The sequence below is a fragment of the Drosophila kikkawai genome, chromosome 3R (genome assembly GCF_030179895.1).
Source record: "Drosophila kikkawai strain 14028-0561.14 chromosome 3R, DkikHiC1v2, whole genome shotgun sequence".
Taxonomy (NCBI): domain Eukaryota; kingdom Metazoa; phylum Arthropoda; class Insecta; order Diptera; family Drosophilidae; genus Drosophila; species Drosophila kikkawai.
In genome coordinates this window covers 37,437,734-37,459,415 of record NC_091731.1, presented here as the reverse complement: position 1 = coordinate 37,459,415, position 21,682 = coordinate 37,437,734, and the positions used below count along the sequence as shown (strand labels likewise).

The 21,682-nt window shown below is 40.7% G+C and overlaps 1 protein-coding gene across 2 annotated transcripts in view; it reads right to left on the bottom strand.

Moving 5' to 3' along the window:
- Positions 1 to 21,682, bottom strand: part of Dr (muscle segmentation homeobox protein Drop) — a 70,228-nt gene that overhangs the window by 4,267 nt on the left and 44,279 nt on the right. Inside the window, exon 1 of one of the 2 annotated variants that reach the window (XM_017168314.3) lies at positions 3,928 to 5,758. The exons of the other annotated variant lie outside the window; for it this stretch is intronic. Coding sequence (XP_017023803.1) covers positions 3,928 to 5,101 — 1,174 coding nt within the window. The 5' untranslated portion in view covers positions 5,102 to 5,758. Of the gene's footprint in view, positions 1 to 3,927; positions 5,759 to 21,682 lie in introns of those variants that run through there. 2 annotated transcript variants of the gene reach the window in all.

Here is a 21,682-nt window from a genome sequence, read left to right as displayed (position 1 = left end):
AATTGCAATCGGCCGATGAAGAGGCCCTAACACCGGTTAAACGAGTCAATTAATTAGCCAGAAGCGTGTTAATAATAACCAGTTGCCTTAGGAGAAAAAGGGGGTTGCTTTTTGAAGATAAAAATATGTATAAATTGAAAATAAAACAAAATAAAATGACTGACATCAATAATTGAATTTTAAGGTATTTTAGAATGGGAAAACTAAATAGAAATTAAAAGAGTATTAACAATAGCCTCATTTTAATGTATTTAGGTTCTTAAAAATGAGAAAACAATCATATAAAAAATAATTAAATATGGTAATTACACTCCCATGTTATTTAATTTTAAAGTTACTTCATAAACAAAGTTTAAATATATTTAAAAATTATTATTATTATTTTTAAAAATATTTTAGTGCATTATATTTATAGATAAGAAATCAGTTTTCTTTACTGTTAGTTTTGAATTGAATTGTAACCTATTAAAACTATTTTTCTCAGTCCATCTTGACCACTGCCCACCTGTGCAACTCTTTGGAAAATCTTGTCACATTGCGTGCCTGCTCTCGGGCAGTATCTATTTAGTGAGTGTTTTGCAATGAAGTTCGCTGCCTCTGGGCAAGATAAGGCCTTTCCTCCGATACATATACACACACTCGCAGATACCACCAGTTCCCGTGGGTTGGGCGCTGTCTTATGACAGGTTCCAAATGCCATTTAATTACTCAGCTGTGGCAGCAGCGCACAACAGCACTATTAGCGAGTACAACAGCCAGCAGCCAGCACATCCAACAGCTCAAATTAGTTGAACTACCAATTGTCTACAAATATTTGGCAAAATGTTAACCAACTTTAACACACACACACACTATAGAGAGAAAGATAGAGAGAGAGGTTCGGTGGGGATCTTTAAGCCATGCCAGGAGGCCAGATCCACCTTCGCCACCTCGTCTGGCTTTGGTAATTTAATGCAAATAAATTTTATTTACCGAAAACATACATCAAAATGTCTGCACCGCCGCCGGCTTAACCCCTCGTTGCCCCTTGGTTTTGCACGTTAGATGGCGTGCAGAATGCAAATATTATTTTAGCTTTCGAAGGAGAGCCTTGCAAATGGTGTTAAAACGCATGCAAACCGGGCCCTGCCCCCCGTCTTAACCCTCAGCAGCCGCCGCCGTTGCCGCCTGCTGTCAACATTTAAATTGCTGCCGTTGGCCTGTTTGAAAATTGCGTGTTTTGGGGTGGGCGTAGCTGACATGCCACGCCCCAACGTTTTGGCCAGGTTTCTCCCTCTCCTTCTCTCTCTCTAACCAATTTCAGAGCCAGTTGGCGCGCGTGTGTTTGTGAGTGTGTTTATGCAATGACTCCCAAGTTGTTGCTCGTTTGTTCAGCTTGAAAATTAATTTCTATAATGGCTGCCAAGAATTGCAGCTGCAATGCGTGGTGGCTTCCCAGAGAGGCTATAGGGGGTTAAAAGACGCTTAAATGCTTCGTAAAAAGTGTGGAAAATATGTGGAAAAGTGGAAAAAACAAAAGGGAAAAGGCTAGAAGGGGGTGGCGAGTGTGTGTGCACTGTACGTGACTTGACTGCGCTTGCAATTAGTTAAATTATGAAGGCACAAAAGCGAAATTCCCATTTTGCAACACGAAAATGTTAATCAAATTGCCAGGAAAACATAAAGGAAAATTGCAAAGAAAAATGAGAAGGGAATTTTAAGAATTGCGACTAGGGAATACTGGGTATATGAGCTATAGATTTACATTGGATAAATTTATGGGGAATTTTAAAGTTTTTAATATTCAAAGAATAAAGTCTAGCCAAAATCTAAAAACTATTCAAGATACAATATCTTTAGATACATTTTCAAACTAAATCTTAGTTGTGTAGCTTTTATAGATCCAAAGATATATGCATAAATTCTCTTGAGCGGACAGTCTAACGGACAAGATCACATAAATAGAACATATTCTTTGCTTCTCTTTAAAAAATCCCAAAAAATAGAAAACCCCGAGTAAAACTTGAATAAAAATTACCTTAGAGGCCCACACACACCCTACACACAACAACAAGCGGAGAACAGCGCGCGTGTGTTCTCAAAGCCTAATCGGAGGTAGTTTAATTTAATAGGCCATGAAGGAGACGCCGACAAACGGTAGCAGCGCAGCCGACAGATACCCAGATACTCGACCTGTATCTGCAGTTGGCAAGGCACTAAGTACCTAACACTTGACATAATGCCGCAAGAAGATAGCGGCAGGTCAAGACAGAGAACTCCGAAGGGGATCGGATCTCATCGTCGGTTCACAAAAGACAGCAACCTGCTGGGCTAATGAGACACGCTGAATATATCGGAGGACAGGAACCCGAAAAAAAGCAGCTGCCAAACGAAAATGAAGTTGTTCCCGGGTATTTTATACACAAGCACCAGTTGACAGCCAAATGACAAAATAAGCGGCAAATGTTTGGAATACTTTATTTATCTTTTATAGAATTTGAACAAAAGATAGCTCAAGTGGTTTGAAGTCGTCGGAGGGAAATTGATGGGCCCACCATTCGAGATTGATTTATTTCCACATCTCAAATTTTCCTATTTAAAGCCCATTTAGGAAGGGAATTAATGTTCCATTTTCAAATCAAAAGTATGCGGCACAAGACGACGCCCTTCCAGGGCTTGTTTTTGTGCCAAACCAAACTGACAGCTCTATATAAAACAATGCCTGCAAACCAACACAAAAACCAAGAAGTATTGTTCGGGGAAACTTTATAAATAAAAAGCAAATTTACAAATTTACACTTTTTTTTGCCCAGAAGCTTTTTGTGCTTAAGGCTTGCGGAAACGCAAGGTTCACATGTCAGTTGCCCGGCATCAAAGTGTGACTTTGCCAGGGTTTTTCCCCCTGGATTTTCCCCTATAAACACACACACACTCTCTTTTTTGGAGGCTCCAGGAAATGCAGGCAAAGTGTGAACTGTGCATGCAGATAGAGATCGGATAGTTTAACCCGCCGCCAGACTCGCTTCAATTAGTCTGGTCAGTCAGTTAGACCGGGTTTTGGGGTTTTTATATGCGTTATTATTAGATTTTGGGGGACGGACACGAGGGGGCTGGCGGCTGACTGAGTGGCAGACCGGAAAGCGCCGAAAAATGAATGAATAATCTCGAATCAGACGGTGGGCCAATTGAGGCAAATCAGAACCGACGCGACGCGGCTCTCATCATCATCATCATCATCATATATAGTAATGGGTCCCGGCAATCAGGCATATTTCATTGTTTTATTTAAGGCCCTCCTCTCCACAATAATAATTGCCACGCACTTTGACTACAAAACTGCAGTCACGACGATGGCTACGATGATGATGGTGACTCCGGCTATGAGGTGGCCATGATGGAGCACCCGCAGCCACACACCATCGATGATGATGCCAATTAAGCCGACGAGGGGCGGCCGAGTTAATTGAATTAAAATGCGACACAAAATGGTGTAGATAAACTTGCCAGGGAGACAACGGAGAAACAATGGCTAAATAAATTGTTTTTAAATACCTACATATATGTTTTTAAAAATATTATATGGATTTTTTGATCTCTGGTATAATTTTCTACATTTTTGAAAGGTCAAGGAATTATAAATTGGGTGAAAGCAGGGGAGAATGAAGAACATTTTTATAATTTAAAGGTTATAAACCCTTTCTTTTTAATAAAAATTTTTAAAAATAATTTAGTTTAGAATAATTTCCATATATTTTTTGTGAGTAATCTTGGCACCTTCTCTTCCTACTCCTAAAACACCTTTTGAAACCCTTGAACTTCCCTAAAGTTAAGCACTTGTCTCCGATAAGGTTTATCATTTCCTTAACACAAAAAAACAAAGATAAAAAACCGGCAAAACAAGCTCTCCAACTCAGGACAGAAAAAATAGGAATATATAACGACACTTACCTCCTCCAAATCCTTGTCCCGGAAACAGACCCGGCGGTCCGAAGGGCGGCATTTGCCTGGCGCCCGGCCATGGCACACCGGCGCCCATGCCCGTCCAGGCCACCGCCGCCGCTGCCAGAGCACTGAAGGGCGTGGGGCGGATGGGCACGTGGCCAGAGGCCAGAGCCGCCGGCGACAGGATCGCCGAGGACATGTGCGCGCCCGAAGGATTGCCGACGCTGTGCGGAGATTCCATGGATTTGCCGCCGCCGCTGCTGTCGAGGCCGTCGGGTGTGGAGCGCGGTGAGTCATCGGCATTCATGTCCTCGATATCGATGTCCTCCTCCTCATCGTGATCCGGGTCGGCGTCGTGCTCCTGCAGGAGCTCCTCGTCGTACTCCAGATCCGAGTCCGTGTGACTGCCTAGCGGCGAGTGGCGCTCGCTCTTTGAGGGCAGGCATGGTGTGACTCCCGCTCCAGAGCCTGGAGCGGATCCCGGCGCCACGGGCGTAGAGCTGGGCGTGCTGCTGGTGGAGGCTGGCGGGGAATTGACCCTCGCATCCGCCGCCTGCTGCTGCTGTTGTTGCTGCTGCTGCTGCTGTCTCAGCTGAGCGGCCATGGCCTGGTGATGGACATGCGCCGCCGCCTGGAGCAGGTGAGCATGATGCGCTACCGCGGCGGGATGAAAGGTCGTGGTTGTCACAGGCACTCCAGCAGGAACAGAAGTCACAGCCGGCGGCGGGGGCGTGCTGCTGGCCTGGGAGATGGGCGATGTGGCCGCCGAACTAGAGAGATTCGTGGGGGCTTCTCCGGCTGCATTTGGTGGCGTTCTCGGTCTCGTGTCCGCCAGGAGCGAGGCCACACTGAAGTTGCTCAGTCGGGAGGTGGTCTTGTGCAGGTGATGTGCCGGCGGATGCACTGCGGCCAGCTGGAGAGCCGCCTGCTGCTGCTGTTGCTGCTGCTGCTGTTGGTGCTGATGATGCTGCTGGAGCAGGTGCTGCTGGTGGGCCAAGAGCAGGGCCGACGGCGAGGTGGGACTGCTCAGGGGATGCAGGCTGGGACTGAGGCTGGCCATGGTGTTGGAGCTGCTGGTGGTGGAACTGCTCCCGCCGCCGCTGGAGAGGCTGATACTGCTCGGCGGCACCGTGGGGCTGGTCATCGTCTGGCGCAGGCCGGTCACTGTCATGCTTAACATAAAGCCTTCTGAATAATTGGGGTTTTTTTTTAGAGTCTTTCTCTGGGGGCTTTCCAAAATCTATGCTGGGCCTTAGAGTGCTCTTTTCATTCTAGAAACTGGCGAAGAATTGGAAGGGAAGTTGTCAAACTTCTTTGTTTTTGTGTAGAGTTTTAGAATTATAATTTCATTCTAAAATCATTTGTCAGACATTCTTCTTCACTTGCGAAGAATTAAAAAGTTTAGTGTTTCAAATTGTTCACTTTTATTTAATTTATATTTATTCCGTTTGAATATTTAACTTGAGCTTTCCGTCTGCCTTAATTTGTTTTGATTATCTCTCTTATTTTTGTTGTTGTTAATTAAATGCGCTGCTCGTCACACGCGCTAATTACACACACTCGCGCACACGCGGCTCTGAGGCTGCTTCACAGTTAGTTTCTGCGGAGAATCGTAGAGCGAGTTCAGCGGGAGAGAGAGCGTCCTCTTGAGATCACGTCTGTTTTGCGACTGAAATATGGGAATAATGCCGCTGAACACCAAGCGGCGACACAGATACGCACGCACACTGCCGCGGACACAGTGGTGGTGGTGGCTTCCGAAAACCGGATATGCGCTCTCGCTCTCTCTCCCTCTCGCTTAGGTCGGGCCCCGCAGAGTCGACACCATTTTTATTGGCTCGAGTATGGCCCTCTCGCTCGCGGCTACTTTTTTCTTTGGCATTTTCTCCACTTTTCTGCTTTGCGCCGCCTTCTTTTCTCGCTCGCTTTATTTCCAGTGTGGTGAGTACGAGGAACAGAGATGGGACGAGTGGCTCTATATAGTTGTACCGCTCGCACGCCTAATTATTATTGAATAATTCAATCTTCAAAGCGTTTTTCCACTTTGTTCTTTTTTTCGCCGAGCTGCTGCGCGTATTAGCATTTTATAACAAGCAGCGACGGCGGCGGCGGCAAACGCTTGTCCATTTCCACTTGGGTTTCCCTCTATGGTTTTCCTCGCTAATGCCGTCTCCTTCTCACCGCCTTCAATGACTTCATTTGACGTCTGCAAGTCTTTGATTTTACCAGATATATATCGCTATATACAGGGGTATTAGTCGCCCGAAAAGGAACCCGAATTTAATTGGTACTCGGTGGCGTATGAGCAATGTCCTTAGCGCAAAAAAAACAATATAATAAATAATAAGCCCATCATTAAGCGAGCAGCATTGTCGCAAAGCTGCAATCTCGGTCAGGAAATTATGTTTTTTTTTTTTCAGCAGTCTTCGTCTGCTTTGTCGTCCTTCTGGTTGCCTTTTATGTGTGTCCTTTGGGCGAGCACCTCGGCAGATAAGCCATAAAAATAAGCATCGGTACGCATAAATCGGGCATTTTTGGGTTCAGAAAAATCACACAAATTCTGGGAAATCAATCAGGGACACTGAGAGAAAAAATAGCTTAGTGGTATAAGTTTTAAGATGCATATATCGGTGATATATACAATTAAAGAGGGTTTCTGTTCAGGTTTGAACTCAAGATTAGTGGTTTTTCTGTCCAGAAAAATAAATCTACAAAATATTAAAATGATTGGTAAACAATGAATTAAATAATATTACCAAAAATATATTTTATTTTTATCTCTGTCCTTTCTGTAACATATTCCAAAATATTCCAGGATTATATCTCAAATTTTGTTATCCCAACGAATAAACTGCATAAAACAAAGGATTTCCATTCCGCCCAACATCATCCCACTCTGTTTATAATTTTACTCTACAAATTAAACTCATTTTAAGGATTATTATGCGAAATTGTTGGCTCGAAAACTTTTCACCAGCAGCAGCAGCAGAAGGAGCAGCCATTGTTTCGCCAGCTCTTTTGTTTCCCGCTGGAGGAAAATGGGCTTTTGGCTTGGGGTTTTCAGTGGGCGGAGTTTTCCTCGGGTAGAAAGTCGGGGCAAGGGATTTTTAATGGCAATTGCCAGTGGGAGACGAATAAAGAGCTCAATTAGAACAGTTGACGAATGGCTGTCGGCTGTCTGAATGTTTTAATTAGTTGCTAACGAATTTAAAAGGGGTTAATTGGGGGTTTACTTATAAGAAAGTAATATTAAATGTATAATTTAATTAATTTTAAAATACTATAAAATAAGAAGAAGTACTTGGGATATGAGAAAATAAATATATAAATATATATTTTATCTTTTAGTAAAGAAAGAAAATTGTAATTTAGAATATAAGATAGTTTTCTGAAGAGAAAAAAAAAAGAATAAAATGTGTAATTAAATTTAACTATGGTTCATCAAAGGATTTTTCTTTATCATAAACTATAGAATTTCCTTTATCAATTTTCAATGAATTGCCAAAATATATTCCTACATTTCTTATACAATTATAATTAATTTCACCCAATTAGAGCCCCGATAATAAATCCAATTTAAAGTCTTCACACATTCCCAGCCATTCAATTAACTCTTGAAATATCTCTTGCCACTTTTTCCAACTTCACATCGTTAAGCTGGCTTCGCTGATTAAAAACATTTCCCTACTTCCCCAAAAAGTTGAGCACTTCATTACCGAGAGACAGACAATTCCGCTTTCTTTTCAATTAAATATTTCGAAAGGGCAACAAAATGTGTTGAGTGTTGAGCGAGGAGGGCAGCTCATTAATATTATTATTGTCTTCATCGCGTTTTCTAGAGTTTTTGCGAGCCCGTTGGCATAAACAATTATAGCCAATTACAAATATTAATTTCTCAGGCGAGCTTTTTCTCTTTTATTTTTCCCTACTTAACCAGCATCATTATTCATTGCGCTTTGAAATACGCAAATGGGCACCGAAAAAAGAGAGGGATACGAAAACGAGGCGCAAATTAATTTTTCAATAAACATCATAAGCGAGTCTCAGCCCCCGCCGCTGACCACTGAGCCCAAGATGAAACGAAACCGGCAAAAGCAAAAGCAACAGCAACAGCGGCAGCAGCACCACCAAGTCGGCCAATAACAAAAGCACCAACAAAGTCCACGCTCCGGCCAAGTTGGTCAATTGATAAATGGCCGCCGATTTGGCTGCGTGCAGTGATGCCAAAGCCCCAGAAAATGGTATAAAAATTATGGCTAAAATGAGATTTTTAGGAATAAATGGAAACTAAGTAGGGTTCTTTGGGGTATTGAAAGGGTATTTCGAATGTTTTTTATATTTTTAAAAATACTTTTTTATAGAATAAATGATTTTTAAGTATTTTACAAGCTCAAAGTTAAAATGAAATTACATTTTTGAAGTACAAAAACCTCATAAAAAGCCATACTTAAGACCATTAGCTTTAATTTATCACCAAATCTTAACTTTTTTAGACTTATTAATATTTTAAAAATAAAAAATATATTTAATTCCAAAAAAGAACCAACTTTTGGCTTTTAAAAAGCCAATCAAACACCTCCAAGTGCGTGGATCGAGTAGAGCAAGTCATTTTCCATTTTTCCTTCCCTGCTCTCCTCTGTATGTAAATGTTTTGATAGTTTTTCATAATTTTTCGAATTTATATTTCCCGCCAAGCGATTTGTGTTTCGATTTTTAGAAGGAGGTGTGAGGAGGCATAGTGTGTGTGTGTGTGTATTTGTGTGGGTGTTGCATATTTATGTGGGTTGTACATTTACTTATTTTGTGCTTCGTGTGCCTTTTTTTGTCCAGCAATTAAATGAGAATTACGTGTTTTATTGTGCAATTAATTCCGAATTGAATTGCATAATTGTTTGTATCCGAGAGTGAACAATTACCCAGTCAGCAAATTGATTACTGGTGTGGGCTAAGAATTAAAAAGAAAGATGTACCAGAGGGTTAAGAACTTAGAATTTAATCAATTGGATTATACATACAATCTTCAAGTATTTCTTACCATTTAAATTAAGAAAAATATCTGTTGTAAATTTCAAAGATGTAAACTCGATTTTTACCCTCCCTAAACCTCTAGTTAATACCTCCCTTATTGCCATTTAATTATCTGTATTTAAAATATAAACCCCTCCTCCTTTCTCTCTCTCGAAACATAATTAGCAGCTCCACGAACTTGAACCCATTCCCGTTTTCCCCACCACTGCCAAAGGACCTTTAAACGAGGCTAATTTCATGGCGACCCCAGCAGCAACCAGTTATCCCGAGCCAGGATAACCAGCCAAGCGACGCATAATCAAAATTTCATTATCCTTGCGATGCGTTAAATCGCTTAAACAGGCCGAAAAAGCAATGTGCCAACACACCCACCCACCCAGAGGAGACCGAAAAACCAACAGTTGACATGTTGACAGTTCAGAAGCGCCCGCTCGAAGGACACACAGGATGAGGCTGGTGCGAAACTTCGACTCAATAAACGTTATTGCAGAGAGATGGCTGAATCGACGGGGGGATTTTCGCCTTTTTGCCTTTGGGTTGTTATTGAGGGGTTGGTTTTGGCGAGTAAATAAACCATCCCCCTGTGGCATACACACACACACCCTGCGGTTGTCAGTCATTTACACACACACACACACACACACACACTGATACACACACTAAACGGCGGGGTGTGCGTTGATGATGGCGCAGCGCTCGTTTATTGAATAACATCCGCATCGCTGAGCATTTAACGAGCTCTCGGGTGTCGTTTTGCTGATGGCGTAAATGTTTGGCAAACAACAAGCAAATAAATAAAGTTCTGATTTGCCACTGATTGCCTTGGTTCTTTTTTTTTGCCTCCCTTTTTTGGGTGGGATTTGATCTTCAACGAAGTTCGGGGCTGATTGACAGCAGTCCACCATTCAATAATTGCAGAGAGAAAAAAGTGGCCTCTAATTACTATTATAATTACAATGTAATGTTTGTTAAAAGATAGGTGATTAGATGTAGTAATTATTACTAATAATACGTAATTTTATTTGAATTTTTTATCACGTTGAGAAATGTATTTAATTAACAGAAACCTATGCTACGCAAAGATTATTTTCCTCGGTACTTTTTGGTGTATTAAATGATCTTGTTAGTTATTCATATATGGAAAATGTATAAATAATAATATTAATAACTAAAACAAATATATTATTATTAATTTAGTATTAGTATCAGTTTGCAACTAAGCTTCTTTGGAAAAATCTGATGCTAAGCTTTCAGCAAAACCGTCAGGCTCCTTGTGTCTTTTAGACTCTGCTTTTTAATTTATTCCTGTTATTTAATTTAAGCCTAAAAATGTAATTTGTAATTTATATATAATAAATTCACTTATATTTAATAATAGATCTTTTTGTTGTTATTCCACAAATCCACAAAAGAAATCTATATCTTTTTTCTCTTTACATAAACCCAAAAATAATAACTTATACTCTATTACATTCATAATTTTGCCATAAATAATTTCTTATAAATATTAAAAAAAAATAACAACAAGTGACAATAAAGCCCTGAGCTTAAGTATTCTTTTCTTCCTTTGCAAACACACAAAGAACAGCAAAAATCTCGACGTGCGTCGCAAACTCGTTTATGATTATTATTTTTTGTTCGCTGCCATTTTTATTAATTCACTTTGCATTTATTCCATTCGACTTTGTCTGTGTGTGTGTGTGAGAGAGAGTGTGTGCTGGTATTATTTCTACCCTAGACAGGTTCTTATCTTCATTGCCGGCATAATGCCAGATAAGCGCAGGACGACGTTGGCAAACAACAAGGAAAATTCCCACCTCCATTACTCTGTCAGTACAGCCACCCTTGGCTGCGGCAAGCCGGGTGCCCCATAAAAATGTAAATCAAATAAATTTACCTAATATCAAATTTCCCCTTCAGCTGGCAGGCTAACAAGGCAGAGCTGCATCCTCCTGCTCCTCCTCCTTCTGCTCTTCCTTGGCATTTTATCCCGGCCTGGTCCCTTTTCCACTTTTCCACCCCAAGCGGCATCATCATCATCATCATTCACGCTCATCCTTTATCCGCTCGTTTAACAATCGTTTAATAATTTAGCCTGGTAAATAACACTAACACTAACACTCCAATCCCGACCAGGCCCGGGCAGAGACCCAGAAGCCAGCCAAAGCCGAGTCTTGGCAAAAGGCGTTCGCTCGTTGCGTTTGCTTCTGCCGTGTGGGTGCGGGGTTTCCTGGTTACAGTGGAAGTCTTGTACATAAATTTGATTTTTAATAATTTACAAAATATATTAGAAAGCTAAAAGTGTTAATTATATATTAAAAAGGAATTTTAGGCAGCTTTTTAACTGGATTAATTGAATGTCTTTCACGATCTGCTTTAAATTCTGTGACTTAAAAATCCTTATTCTTTTCATTAGTATTTACCTCTATTTTTTCTACATTTCTCTTTCATTCTTCCATCACTCAGATCTTTTTTAAGTCGCCTTTTTAATCCTTCAAACCCTTAAAAATGCCCCTAATCCTTTTCGTTCAAAATACCATAAGCCCTGGTTAGTTTATTTATTGATTTTTGGCATTCTGACTTGGCCCACGGTGCTGGTGTTATCCTTTGCAGCATATTAGCTACTATCAAGCGCCAAACCGCAACCCCCAAAAAGCCAAACCAAAACCCATAACCCACGGAGCCCTGGCTGCGAGGAGGATACTTGGCTCGAGTCATTTAGCCATTTAACTTTGGCTTAATTCAATTTGCAATTTTTCAAAAGCCTTCCAGTCGGGGTTTTTGGTTGGGCTTGGGATGCTGCCAGGGAGGATCTCCATCTCCGAATCCTCCATCTCTTATTCCGCATGCCCAAGGGGTGGGAGGAGTCTGTGAGCATACGCTTTTCAAGCGTTTTTATGGCTCTCTGCCATTTGGGGGTTGACTTTTGTAATTTCAGCCGGCTGCTTCCTGGCGCAGGATGTGCGGTTCTGTCGCCTTTTATGTGCCACCATCTCTCCAGCCCCTCCGGGCAGCCTCTCCGGGCAGCTCTCTCGCTCCATGCCATCCTGAGCATATATTTACACATCCCCTGCCATAAAAGGGGATTTTGTACACTCGGGAAAATAATGTATTTTAAGTAATCTGGGTCTTAAGAAAAGAAAAGAATATTCTGTTGAAAATATTCAAGTTTTTGTAATTATAATATTAAAAGTGGAATAAAATAAGGTTCCCCAATTCAGTTAAATGTCCCTTAAAAACCATGGTTTTATATATTTATTTCTCCAAGTGTTTATGTGCAAAAGTCACCCCTGGCCAAGTCGGGTGCCCTTGCTTTTGGCTTTATTTGTCGTCGCTTGGCTAATGAATTTTGATTGTTTTTCGCGTGGGAGAGGACAACGTTTAGCCGACTTTGCCGACTTTTGCCGACTTTGCTCTTCCATAAATAGTCGGCAGCCTTTGTGTGCCGCTTAATTACAACTTAATTGCGCTTTGTGCGTACAAATTTTCAGCTTCCTTTTTGGAGGGAAAAGGCCCAGGGGCCGAAACTCGGCCAGCAGCTAAAATCAAATTAGCTAAATGTATTTATCTTGTCAATTTGCAGACGCGATTGCAAGCTGCACTGACAATCACACGAGATCCCAGTTTGCCCATCATCCATTGGCCATTGGCCATTGGACAGTGCAGTTCATTAGGCTCTTGACTCTGGGGCTCCCGATTCCCAGTTGAAGTTGAAGTTGAAAAGTTGCTAAAATGTTTACAAGTCACTTTGCGGCGATACGGGTCCAAATCGCAATCCCCCTCGGTTTCCAGAAGCTCCCAGAAGCTCCCAGAAGCTTGAGATGGACAAACGCTCTTACTGTTCTCCATGACGAAGGCGAACACTGAGAGAAAATGGGTCTATATACAAGGTAAATCTTGTAATAAGTTTCCTTTTTGAATAAAGATAAAGGAGATACTGTATGGAAATTATTCATTTAAATTCACTTCATTTAAAACTTTAAATTAAATTTAATTTAATTTAAATTAAAGCTTATAACAACTTATTATCCAGGCAAACATAGTTTCAATTTTTTCTCCCTCTGCCCTGGCTGTCCCAAGTTCCTGGTTCCAAGTCACATAGCCCGCGTCTGGGCCATATCAATTGTTTGCTTGCCTTAGATCTCGCTGGGCTCTCTCTCTCTCTGGGGCTCCTTGGACCCGGCACATTTGTTTGTCAACTGCGTTGGCCCGCCGTTCATGGTCGCTGGCTTTCGTTGGCTTTCTGCTTTGCACTGATTGCACTTTGCACAAGGATTTCTGCCGGATTCTGGTAGCCAATTCTCAAGTCCGACTGTAGCTGAAGCCTCTCTCGTGCGACGCACATAAAGTGTCATTCCGTAGCTGCTAATTGACATCGCACACAGCCGCCAGCGATCCAGCGATCCGGGTATCCTCTTGCCTCTCCTCCACTGCCTTTATTTGTAAGCTGAACTGAAGGCGATTCTCTGGCCAACCCAAAGCCAAATCTGAGACCCAAGTTGGTCTTCAGAGCTGGACAATGGTTCTCTTTGGTTTCGAAGGTCCATTGATGCGATTTGAATGCGCGAGCGGCGCGTTTTTAGATACCCTTTCCAGGGAAAGATTGTTTTAGCTTCTTAAACTAACTAGAAAAAAATATCTTAGGATACTCTTTCTATCAAACAAATATGTATTATATATAAAATAGACATAGAAAATGCCTTTAAAAACCTAAATGAAACGTTTTATAAGTAAATTAAAAATGGTTTTTCTACTAAAAATTAAACTTGTTCAAAGAAAACTATTCTAGCCTTAACTTTTTACTATAAAATCCCCCTTATAGTTAGTGCATTTCAAGTTCTATCTCTTCAGTATCAACATTTTCCCCTCCACATTTAGATAGAGTTTATTTATAGAGACCGGTAGCTAGCTGCCCCATGACTCCACACACTCAAAGTGTCGCAGTTAATTGGCAAATGTGAGTCAAAAGTTTATAGAAAATCTGCCAGAACAATTGGCGCGCGTTGCCGCTTTGAAGTCATAATAGATGTTGGTGAGGCTACCGAGGAGGGGGAGACTCTGCTGCTGCTGCTGTTATAGCCAAGATATTTCACCTCTGAGAAGTGCCGACTTGGCCAAGACACCAAGACACCTGACAGAGCCAGAGGCCTCTCTCTCTCTTCGGGATATTTGCATGGAAAATATTGACGCTTGGTAGTTGGAACGTCCCAGCCGATGAGCAAACAAATCATAAATACTCCGAATGCTGGACGATGATGGGTAAATGGTAGTAACTTATGGCCATGTTTGGCAAAGTAATTGAGTAAGTGGCGGCGGCGGTGGCGGTGGCGGCGGCGGCGGCTGACTTGTGACTTGTCATACCCATTAGCATCTGTTTGCCGAGGTGCGGATCTGAGCGCAGAAGCCGAAAGTCATGCGGCGTAACACAAATGCCACATTAATTGTTTCAAGTTGTCGTCACTCGTCACTTGGCTGGCTGGCTGGCTGGCCACTCTCCACCTCCTCCTCCCGCCGCCAGTCCATCTTGGAACCACCAGCGGCGTCGCCGGCAGCAGCGGCTGCTCCGCAAATATTTGCCATCATTTTCAAGTGGCGGAGATTATGACGCATTCACGCCAGATCGCCAGAGAAAGAGAGGTAATTACACCGAAGAAAATGTCGAAATTAATTAAATAATCAATTAATTTAGATATTAAATAGATTATTATTATTTTTAGAAATATTATTAAACGAGAAACTTATTAAAATAAATGCTTTAAAGTTAAATTTTCCAAGCCTTCAACTTCTCTTAGCTCTCACAAAAATGTTCCTAGTGTAAGGACCTCATCTCATGAGTCTCCCATCGAATGATATTTGCACTTGGCCTTAGCTCGGTCCACTTGTGTGTTCCAGTTTCAGTTTCCAGTTTTCAGCTGCAGTTATTAATTGGTATTTAAAGTAGAGAATAATGTTAACTCAAACAAAGGGACACACCACAAGCACTTGAGTCCTGCGACGCTCGCTCTCAGCGTCTCGCCTCATCCATCACCCACAGAGTCTCGAGTGCCGTTTCAGGTAAGGGTATTGGGATGCTGCTCTCTGCCCGGACAGCTGGGTAGCCGAAGTCCCTGTCCTCAGGAGTCGTCGTCGTCCCTTCAATCTCAAGTACACACTCGAGCGAAATAAAGAAGGAAGAAGGCGGTGGTCTGAGGGCGTCCTAGGAACCGCAGGACACTTTTTCTGCACATACACAAAACTACCATATATACTTTGGCAGGTTTATTATTTTCACACTAGCATCGAAAAAATAATTGCACGCTGTGAGCTTAGGCCGAGAAAGACCAAAAAATCGCAGACGCTGAGGCACCACACCCTGGCACCTTGGAATTCGGCACCCAGGTGCCTAACCAAACTCCGGAGGAACGTATACCCAGGCCAGACCTCGTGGCAACTGTCCCAGGTCTTTGAGTTCCAACTTTATGACAAGCGAGAAGGATGCACTTGGAGAAATTGTATAGTAATTTAATGATGTTGAGGAGTTTGTTTTCATAAAAGCTGTTGTAATATTAATGATCCAATATTCAGCCTAAAATGGTCATAATCATTGTGTAGGATTTCTATATTTACTAGTATAATGGTTGCTTTTCCATTATTATTCTATTCCATCTTTTTCCTTCTATATTTTCTCCAAGTGCCCCTTTATGGCACTCGCTAGATCTGGCAGCTGGGCCAAGCAGCCACAGCCAAATGGTTGGACACAAGCCTCCAGTCGAGTCCCGAGCTAGCCGTTAAAACGACTGCCAAAACATTCAATAAATATGTTGGCTCATATAAATTATGGCGGCTAATGAACACGGCCAGAGAGTGAGTGTGTAGCCAAGTAGAAAACTCCAAACTGAAACCCCTACCCAAACCCGAACAGGAGGCGACACAATAAAGCGCAGTTGCATCTGCCACTAAATGCTGCCGCTGCCTCACGCTTATCAACCGCCACGCATCTCTAAGATTTCTTAGGAAATTTACTATATCAATAGCCGGCGAGGAGACAACAACAATGTCTCACACTTGGGTTAAGGTCAGGGTTAGCTTAGCCCTTAACCCCCTGCCAGCGATCCGGCGAGGCTCTTGGCTGATTGAAATTTGTGAGCTACTTGGCTTGGCTTTATGGCCCGCTAATTAATAAAGCCAGAGTCCGAGTCAGTTGGTAGCAGTTAGCGGCTTACAAATGGCCGGGAATCCTTGATATATGTGGCGTTGAAGGAGTGAAATGAAATCCTTAGTCCTTAATTAGCAGAGATCAACAGATGGTAAGCGGTTGGGAAATGTAATACTTTAACTAAGAGCTGTGATGAATAATTAAACAAATTGAGACTTTGAAAACTATTTTGTAAATACTTTTCAAATTAAAAACAAAAATTGAATAAAATAAATTCTAGCTAGTCTTGAATCTTGATGAACCTTTATCCAAATATCAGATTATCTTTTAAAAACCATTAAAAAAATCCCTTAATAACTCTTCATTATGTTAATAATATAAAACCCAAATCCTTTACAGACTTCCCTTTATTTATCATGTGAAAAATACCCTAAAGATAACAAGATAACTCATCGAGAAACAATTGTCTCACGGGTTAAAAAATCCCCTGACAAAGTAGGTTATCCCTGGGGATAATTCATCTGCGATTATAACCACGGACAAATCCGATTTTCTTTGGCTTTCAGCGCAGAGCTGGGAGATCAACTGAAAAATATCTTTTAATTACGCTGCTCCCTTCATCTCTCCCTGACTCCTCCACACCGAACAATGACAATTCCAGGACTCGGGCAGCTGTGAGAGGATCAATCAAAAAGTGCAACTTGTATGTATGGCCCATAAGCGCATAATGCCGTTTGCACTTTGACTTTCAAATTGGCTGATCTCCTCCCGCTCCTCGAGGCGAACAAAGGCCCAAATCCGGCTAATCCCTTGTAGCGAAACGCTGCCTTTTGACACCCATCACAAGTGGCTGAAGGAAGGACTCTCGAGTGCATGTATCTTTTGCATATCCCATTTTTGTTTCTCTCTTTTTTTTTGTTGGTTTGTTTTTGTTTTCAATTTCTGGCGAAACCGAACAATCAAACAATTGGCCTGTCAGCGCAGAGATTGGAGAATGTCAAGGGAGCGGCAGTGCTTAAGGGGAACTGCAGTTCATATATGAGTATCCATTGTCCCCGACGAGTTCATTATTAAATCATTTTTGGGCCTCTGACTTCTCCTACACCAGAAGAAAATAAATATATGTAATGTAAACATCAAGTTTGAAGGTGAATGTTTATATATACCATATAGTTTTTATTTTAAAAATTAATATTTCAAATTGTTTAATGATAAGCAGCAGGTTTGTCTCTAGAGAGCAGAAAGCTGTAGCTAATTTCTAACTAAGTTTAATTTTAAGAGATTTTTTTTACACCTTTTTCGGCAGAAATCCATTAAGAATACAAGAGTAAATCCATAATTAATTCAGTAAATAATTTTAATAAAATAAAATAATCCACATTTAATTCAGTAAATAATTTAAATAACATAATAAAAGTGTCACTACAAGTTCCCCTAAATATATAACTAATATTTATTATAAAGACTTAACTTTTATAAGAAAAACACACTAAAACACTCCCATTTATTCTCCAAATTTTTTTCTGTGTACTTTAACACTCCTCCAAGACATTTGACACGTGAGCTGACCACACACGTTTCTCACAAAAAAAAAATAAAAGAAAAATACTCAAACGTACATTTGCCAGCTGGACATGACTCGTCTGAAGTCGAAACTGGAGTCCAAGTCGAAGAGATTTTCATATGCAGATTACGGCGACGACAGCTGACAACTTTGTTAGCCAATTATGGCGATTTTTGTTAGAGTTTCCTCGTTGCCTTGTCGCAAATCGATTAATGACAGGCCCAGATGCTCAAAAATTGAAAATCCCAACATAATTGGCTTGTCGCTCTCGTCATAAAGCCAGAAATAATGAGGGTGCAGGACAGCCACCTCCCGCACAAAATGTATATGTATCTCGCAGATAAACAAATGCCCGATAAACATCTCCGTAATGAGAGGACGATGACGACGATTCCCCGAGATCGCCACCAACATATGCTTTAATTGCGAATTGCTGTTGGCAAGGACCTTGTTTTAGGACTCTTGCTTGGGGGATTTTATGCGGGCTGTCTGTGGTGTTCAGAAAGGAGTTTTAAAAGTGCCAACAAGCAATTGAGAATGGGTACAAAACTCTGTGAAATTGAGCACTTGAAGAAATTAATACATAGAAAATATAGTTGTGCCGGATTGTATTATTGGTAAAAGTTTGTTAAAGTAAAAGAAAACTAGTCAATTCTACTTTCTAGAAATAAAATTAATTTAGGAGACACTTTTGAGACCATATTTTATTGATTATTGATACAAATAAAATATTTTAAAATATATTTTAAGCATAGAACCTTAATGGTCATGTCTTTCCCAAAGACTCCTTATACTTTCCTAAATATTTCAGTACCTAATAAGCTCTCCAAAACCCTAAAAATTTTCTAAAAATCGCTATAGTTTCCCCAAAAATGTGTTACTCATTTTCTCATTGTGTAATAATGTTTAGAAAAATAATAACTGGCCACGCCAGTTGTTGGACAAACGCAAACGCCTCTTGAAAATGTGGCGGGAGCAGCCGCTGCTCTACGATTTTTGGCACATTTTGTGCGGGGGAGTGACCAAGACAATTTCCAAATTAAAAACCACTAAAGATGCCAGTTGACACGCTTCATATATCAACTCCGGCAGGGCACCTTTTTTGATTTCCGGGAAAAAAAACCCAGCCCGGCCAGAAGAGGCGTTAAGGCCAAAACACACTTGGCACTTTGGCTGGCAATTAGATGCGCTTCACTTGAACCTATTTAAAATACAATCGAAACACGGCCGGGACTCACAAAAGAGGTGTAAAATTTTGTCTTTCTTCTTGCTCGTTTCTTGTCTCCCGCTTTTTGTTTTGTATTTCGCAACGGCCAACAATGCCCGGCCACTGATAGGAACAATGGCCGAAAGCAACGCTGGGCCAAGATCCCAAAACAATGCAGCCGATTTTAGCCGCGCGAAAAGGTGCAACAGATACAATGAGCCAGCATTGTGTCTGCAGATACGAGTATGAGTTCGAGTACGATTTAGATTCAGTTTCAGACTGCAGACCCAGCCCCCAAGTCCTAAAACTCCAGCTGAGCCATGCCACACTTTGGAAAATATCAACAAAATTGGCCATCAATTAGGCAGTTTTTGTTGTAAAGTATATTTTCTTTCATAATCAATGTTTATAAAATAAATATATATATTAAATAATTATCTAAGAATTGTTCTATTGCTTTATATTTCCTAATTTATACGAATTAGACTTCTCTTTTCTAAATTATAAATTCTACAAATATTTCAACACTCCCCTGCTTAACCATCTCTCCTCTGCCTTATCATTATTCCATTAAAATTTTATACATTTTTCAAGTTTCTTCGAGAGTTCAATAAACCCCGGGAGCTCCTCACCAGGCCTAAGCAGCCGACTAATTTAATAAGCTATGAAAATTATCAACAGTTTTCCATTAGACCCGCGGGACTGGCCCTTACGCACTATCGCGGCCAAATTAAAACATAGCGCTTGTAATTGAGCATAAAAAAAGGATAACATCGCTGACAGAAACTCTTGGTGTTATCAAGGAGAAGCCACTGGAGTTGGGGTCCCCACAACCCCAAATATCTCCCTGCAATTGAGGCTGTCGTCTCTCCATCTAATCGGCAGGCATAACGCTTGACTAGTCCCCAAAAGGCTTATCTCGGTTCGATTTACTCGCACACAAAAGACGTGTAATTATTCCGAGGGGTAGCGTGGAGATAACCCTTACTCTATATAGTCGGGGGAAAAGTCTTAAGATTTATGGACTGATGCTGACAATTAGCGCTGATAACTTTCGATTTCGGTGGGTTTTCGATTTGGTTTCGAGTTTCAAGTTTCGGTTTTAGAGTTTTTGTTCCCTTGGCTCCTCAAATTGAAATTGCCTGTCTAATTTGTTGAGTTATGGCGCCAAGTTCAGACTAGCAGTTGTAATTATGGAAAATGGGGAAAATTACTTGGGTTTGAGGAAAATATGAGAGTTGGAAAATAAGATAATAATTTAGAAAAGATTTTAGCAGAGGTGTTTTAGCAGGAATATTTTATTTTAGACAAAAACACATACTTTTTGTATTCTAATCATTTTCACTTCATAAACATTCCTAAGTTAGTTTCTAAGCTATTTTAAATCTACTTAATTTCTCTTATTTATTTTTAATATCAAGCAGTTCCCCTAAACTAAATTTCATCTCTAATTAGCCAAGTCAAGGCGCCAAGATCACAAGTAATTATGGATTATGCAGAATTTTTACTCAACCATAGGAAAAATATGAGATCTCATGTCTGCTTTTAAATTTATTCTTGAAAAACACAGCTGCTAGACGTGGCCACTCCCCTGGCCAAACATTAAACGGTAGTTAGTCCGATTAGAGAAAGGCTCTCTCTCACTCTTTCTCTCATTCTCCCTCGAGTGGTAAATATTATGCCCGCGACGGCTTCTTTCTCTGTGAAGCGAAAACCAGAGCCATCTAACCAGAACTGGCGCCAGAGGTGGACACTCCGCCACGGTCGCTTTCTTTGAGGATCGCCTTACGAATGCAAAGGATGGGCATACGAAAAGGAGTTGTCCTTTAACGGCACGGCTCATTAATATCTCTCATATTTTTCACGCCAAACTGCCAAACATTTTTCGGTGGTGTCTAATGAGCCAAAGGGTTTCAGATCAAATTAAGTGAAAGTAAATTAGAAGTTTTGGGAAAAGGATTTGAAATATATCAGAATATATATACCAGAATATAGATAATACAAAAAGGATAATATTAATTAATTTCCTAATTATTTCTTTGAGCTTAGAGGATTTTCTTACTTTCTTTCATAAGGTAGCAACTTGACTTGATTAAATTCAGAAAATATTTTAAATATTAATAATAATATATTAAATATTACAAATTAATAAATAAATATTTCAAAAAATGATTTGAACTGTAAAATAATCTTAGCATATTAAAATGCAGAATTAAGCAACAGAACAATCATTTATAGTAGATGTTATATTAAACCAAAAATCCTTTTCACAACCTTTAATCACTTTTCTACCTTTTACAAAAATCTCAAAAAAATGTTTCCTTAATTACCATATTGTTTTATCGTTTAGAAACCAATTTATACCCTAAAATCCCAGGATAACAGGGATGTTTTAATGCCTGACTTCCATTTACCCATGCAGTTCATCAATCCCTAATCAACAATTTCCCATAGTGACATTTTGTGTTGTGAGTAAATACAAGCCATGAAATGCGTATGAAATGCAATTTTCATCAAATTTATTGTTATCGTTTTGTTAAAATGTTGAAGGCCTCGTCCCCCGGCATGCAAATGACATACCATTTTGGGCAATTGCATTAATGGCGGCGATTGTCTCGCCTCGGAAATGAGAGTTGAATCTAATGGAGAGGGGGAAATGCCGGGCTCATTCATGCTGGTCAATTGCCAAAGTGACATTATTAACAGGCAGTCAGGCGGGCAGCGCCGATTGAGGGTATTATTGTTATCCTTTCAACGCAAAATGGCCGCCGCTGACATGGCCCATAGTTTTGGCATTCAAATTCTCGCCATCTCGCCAGCGCCATTG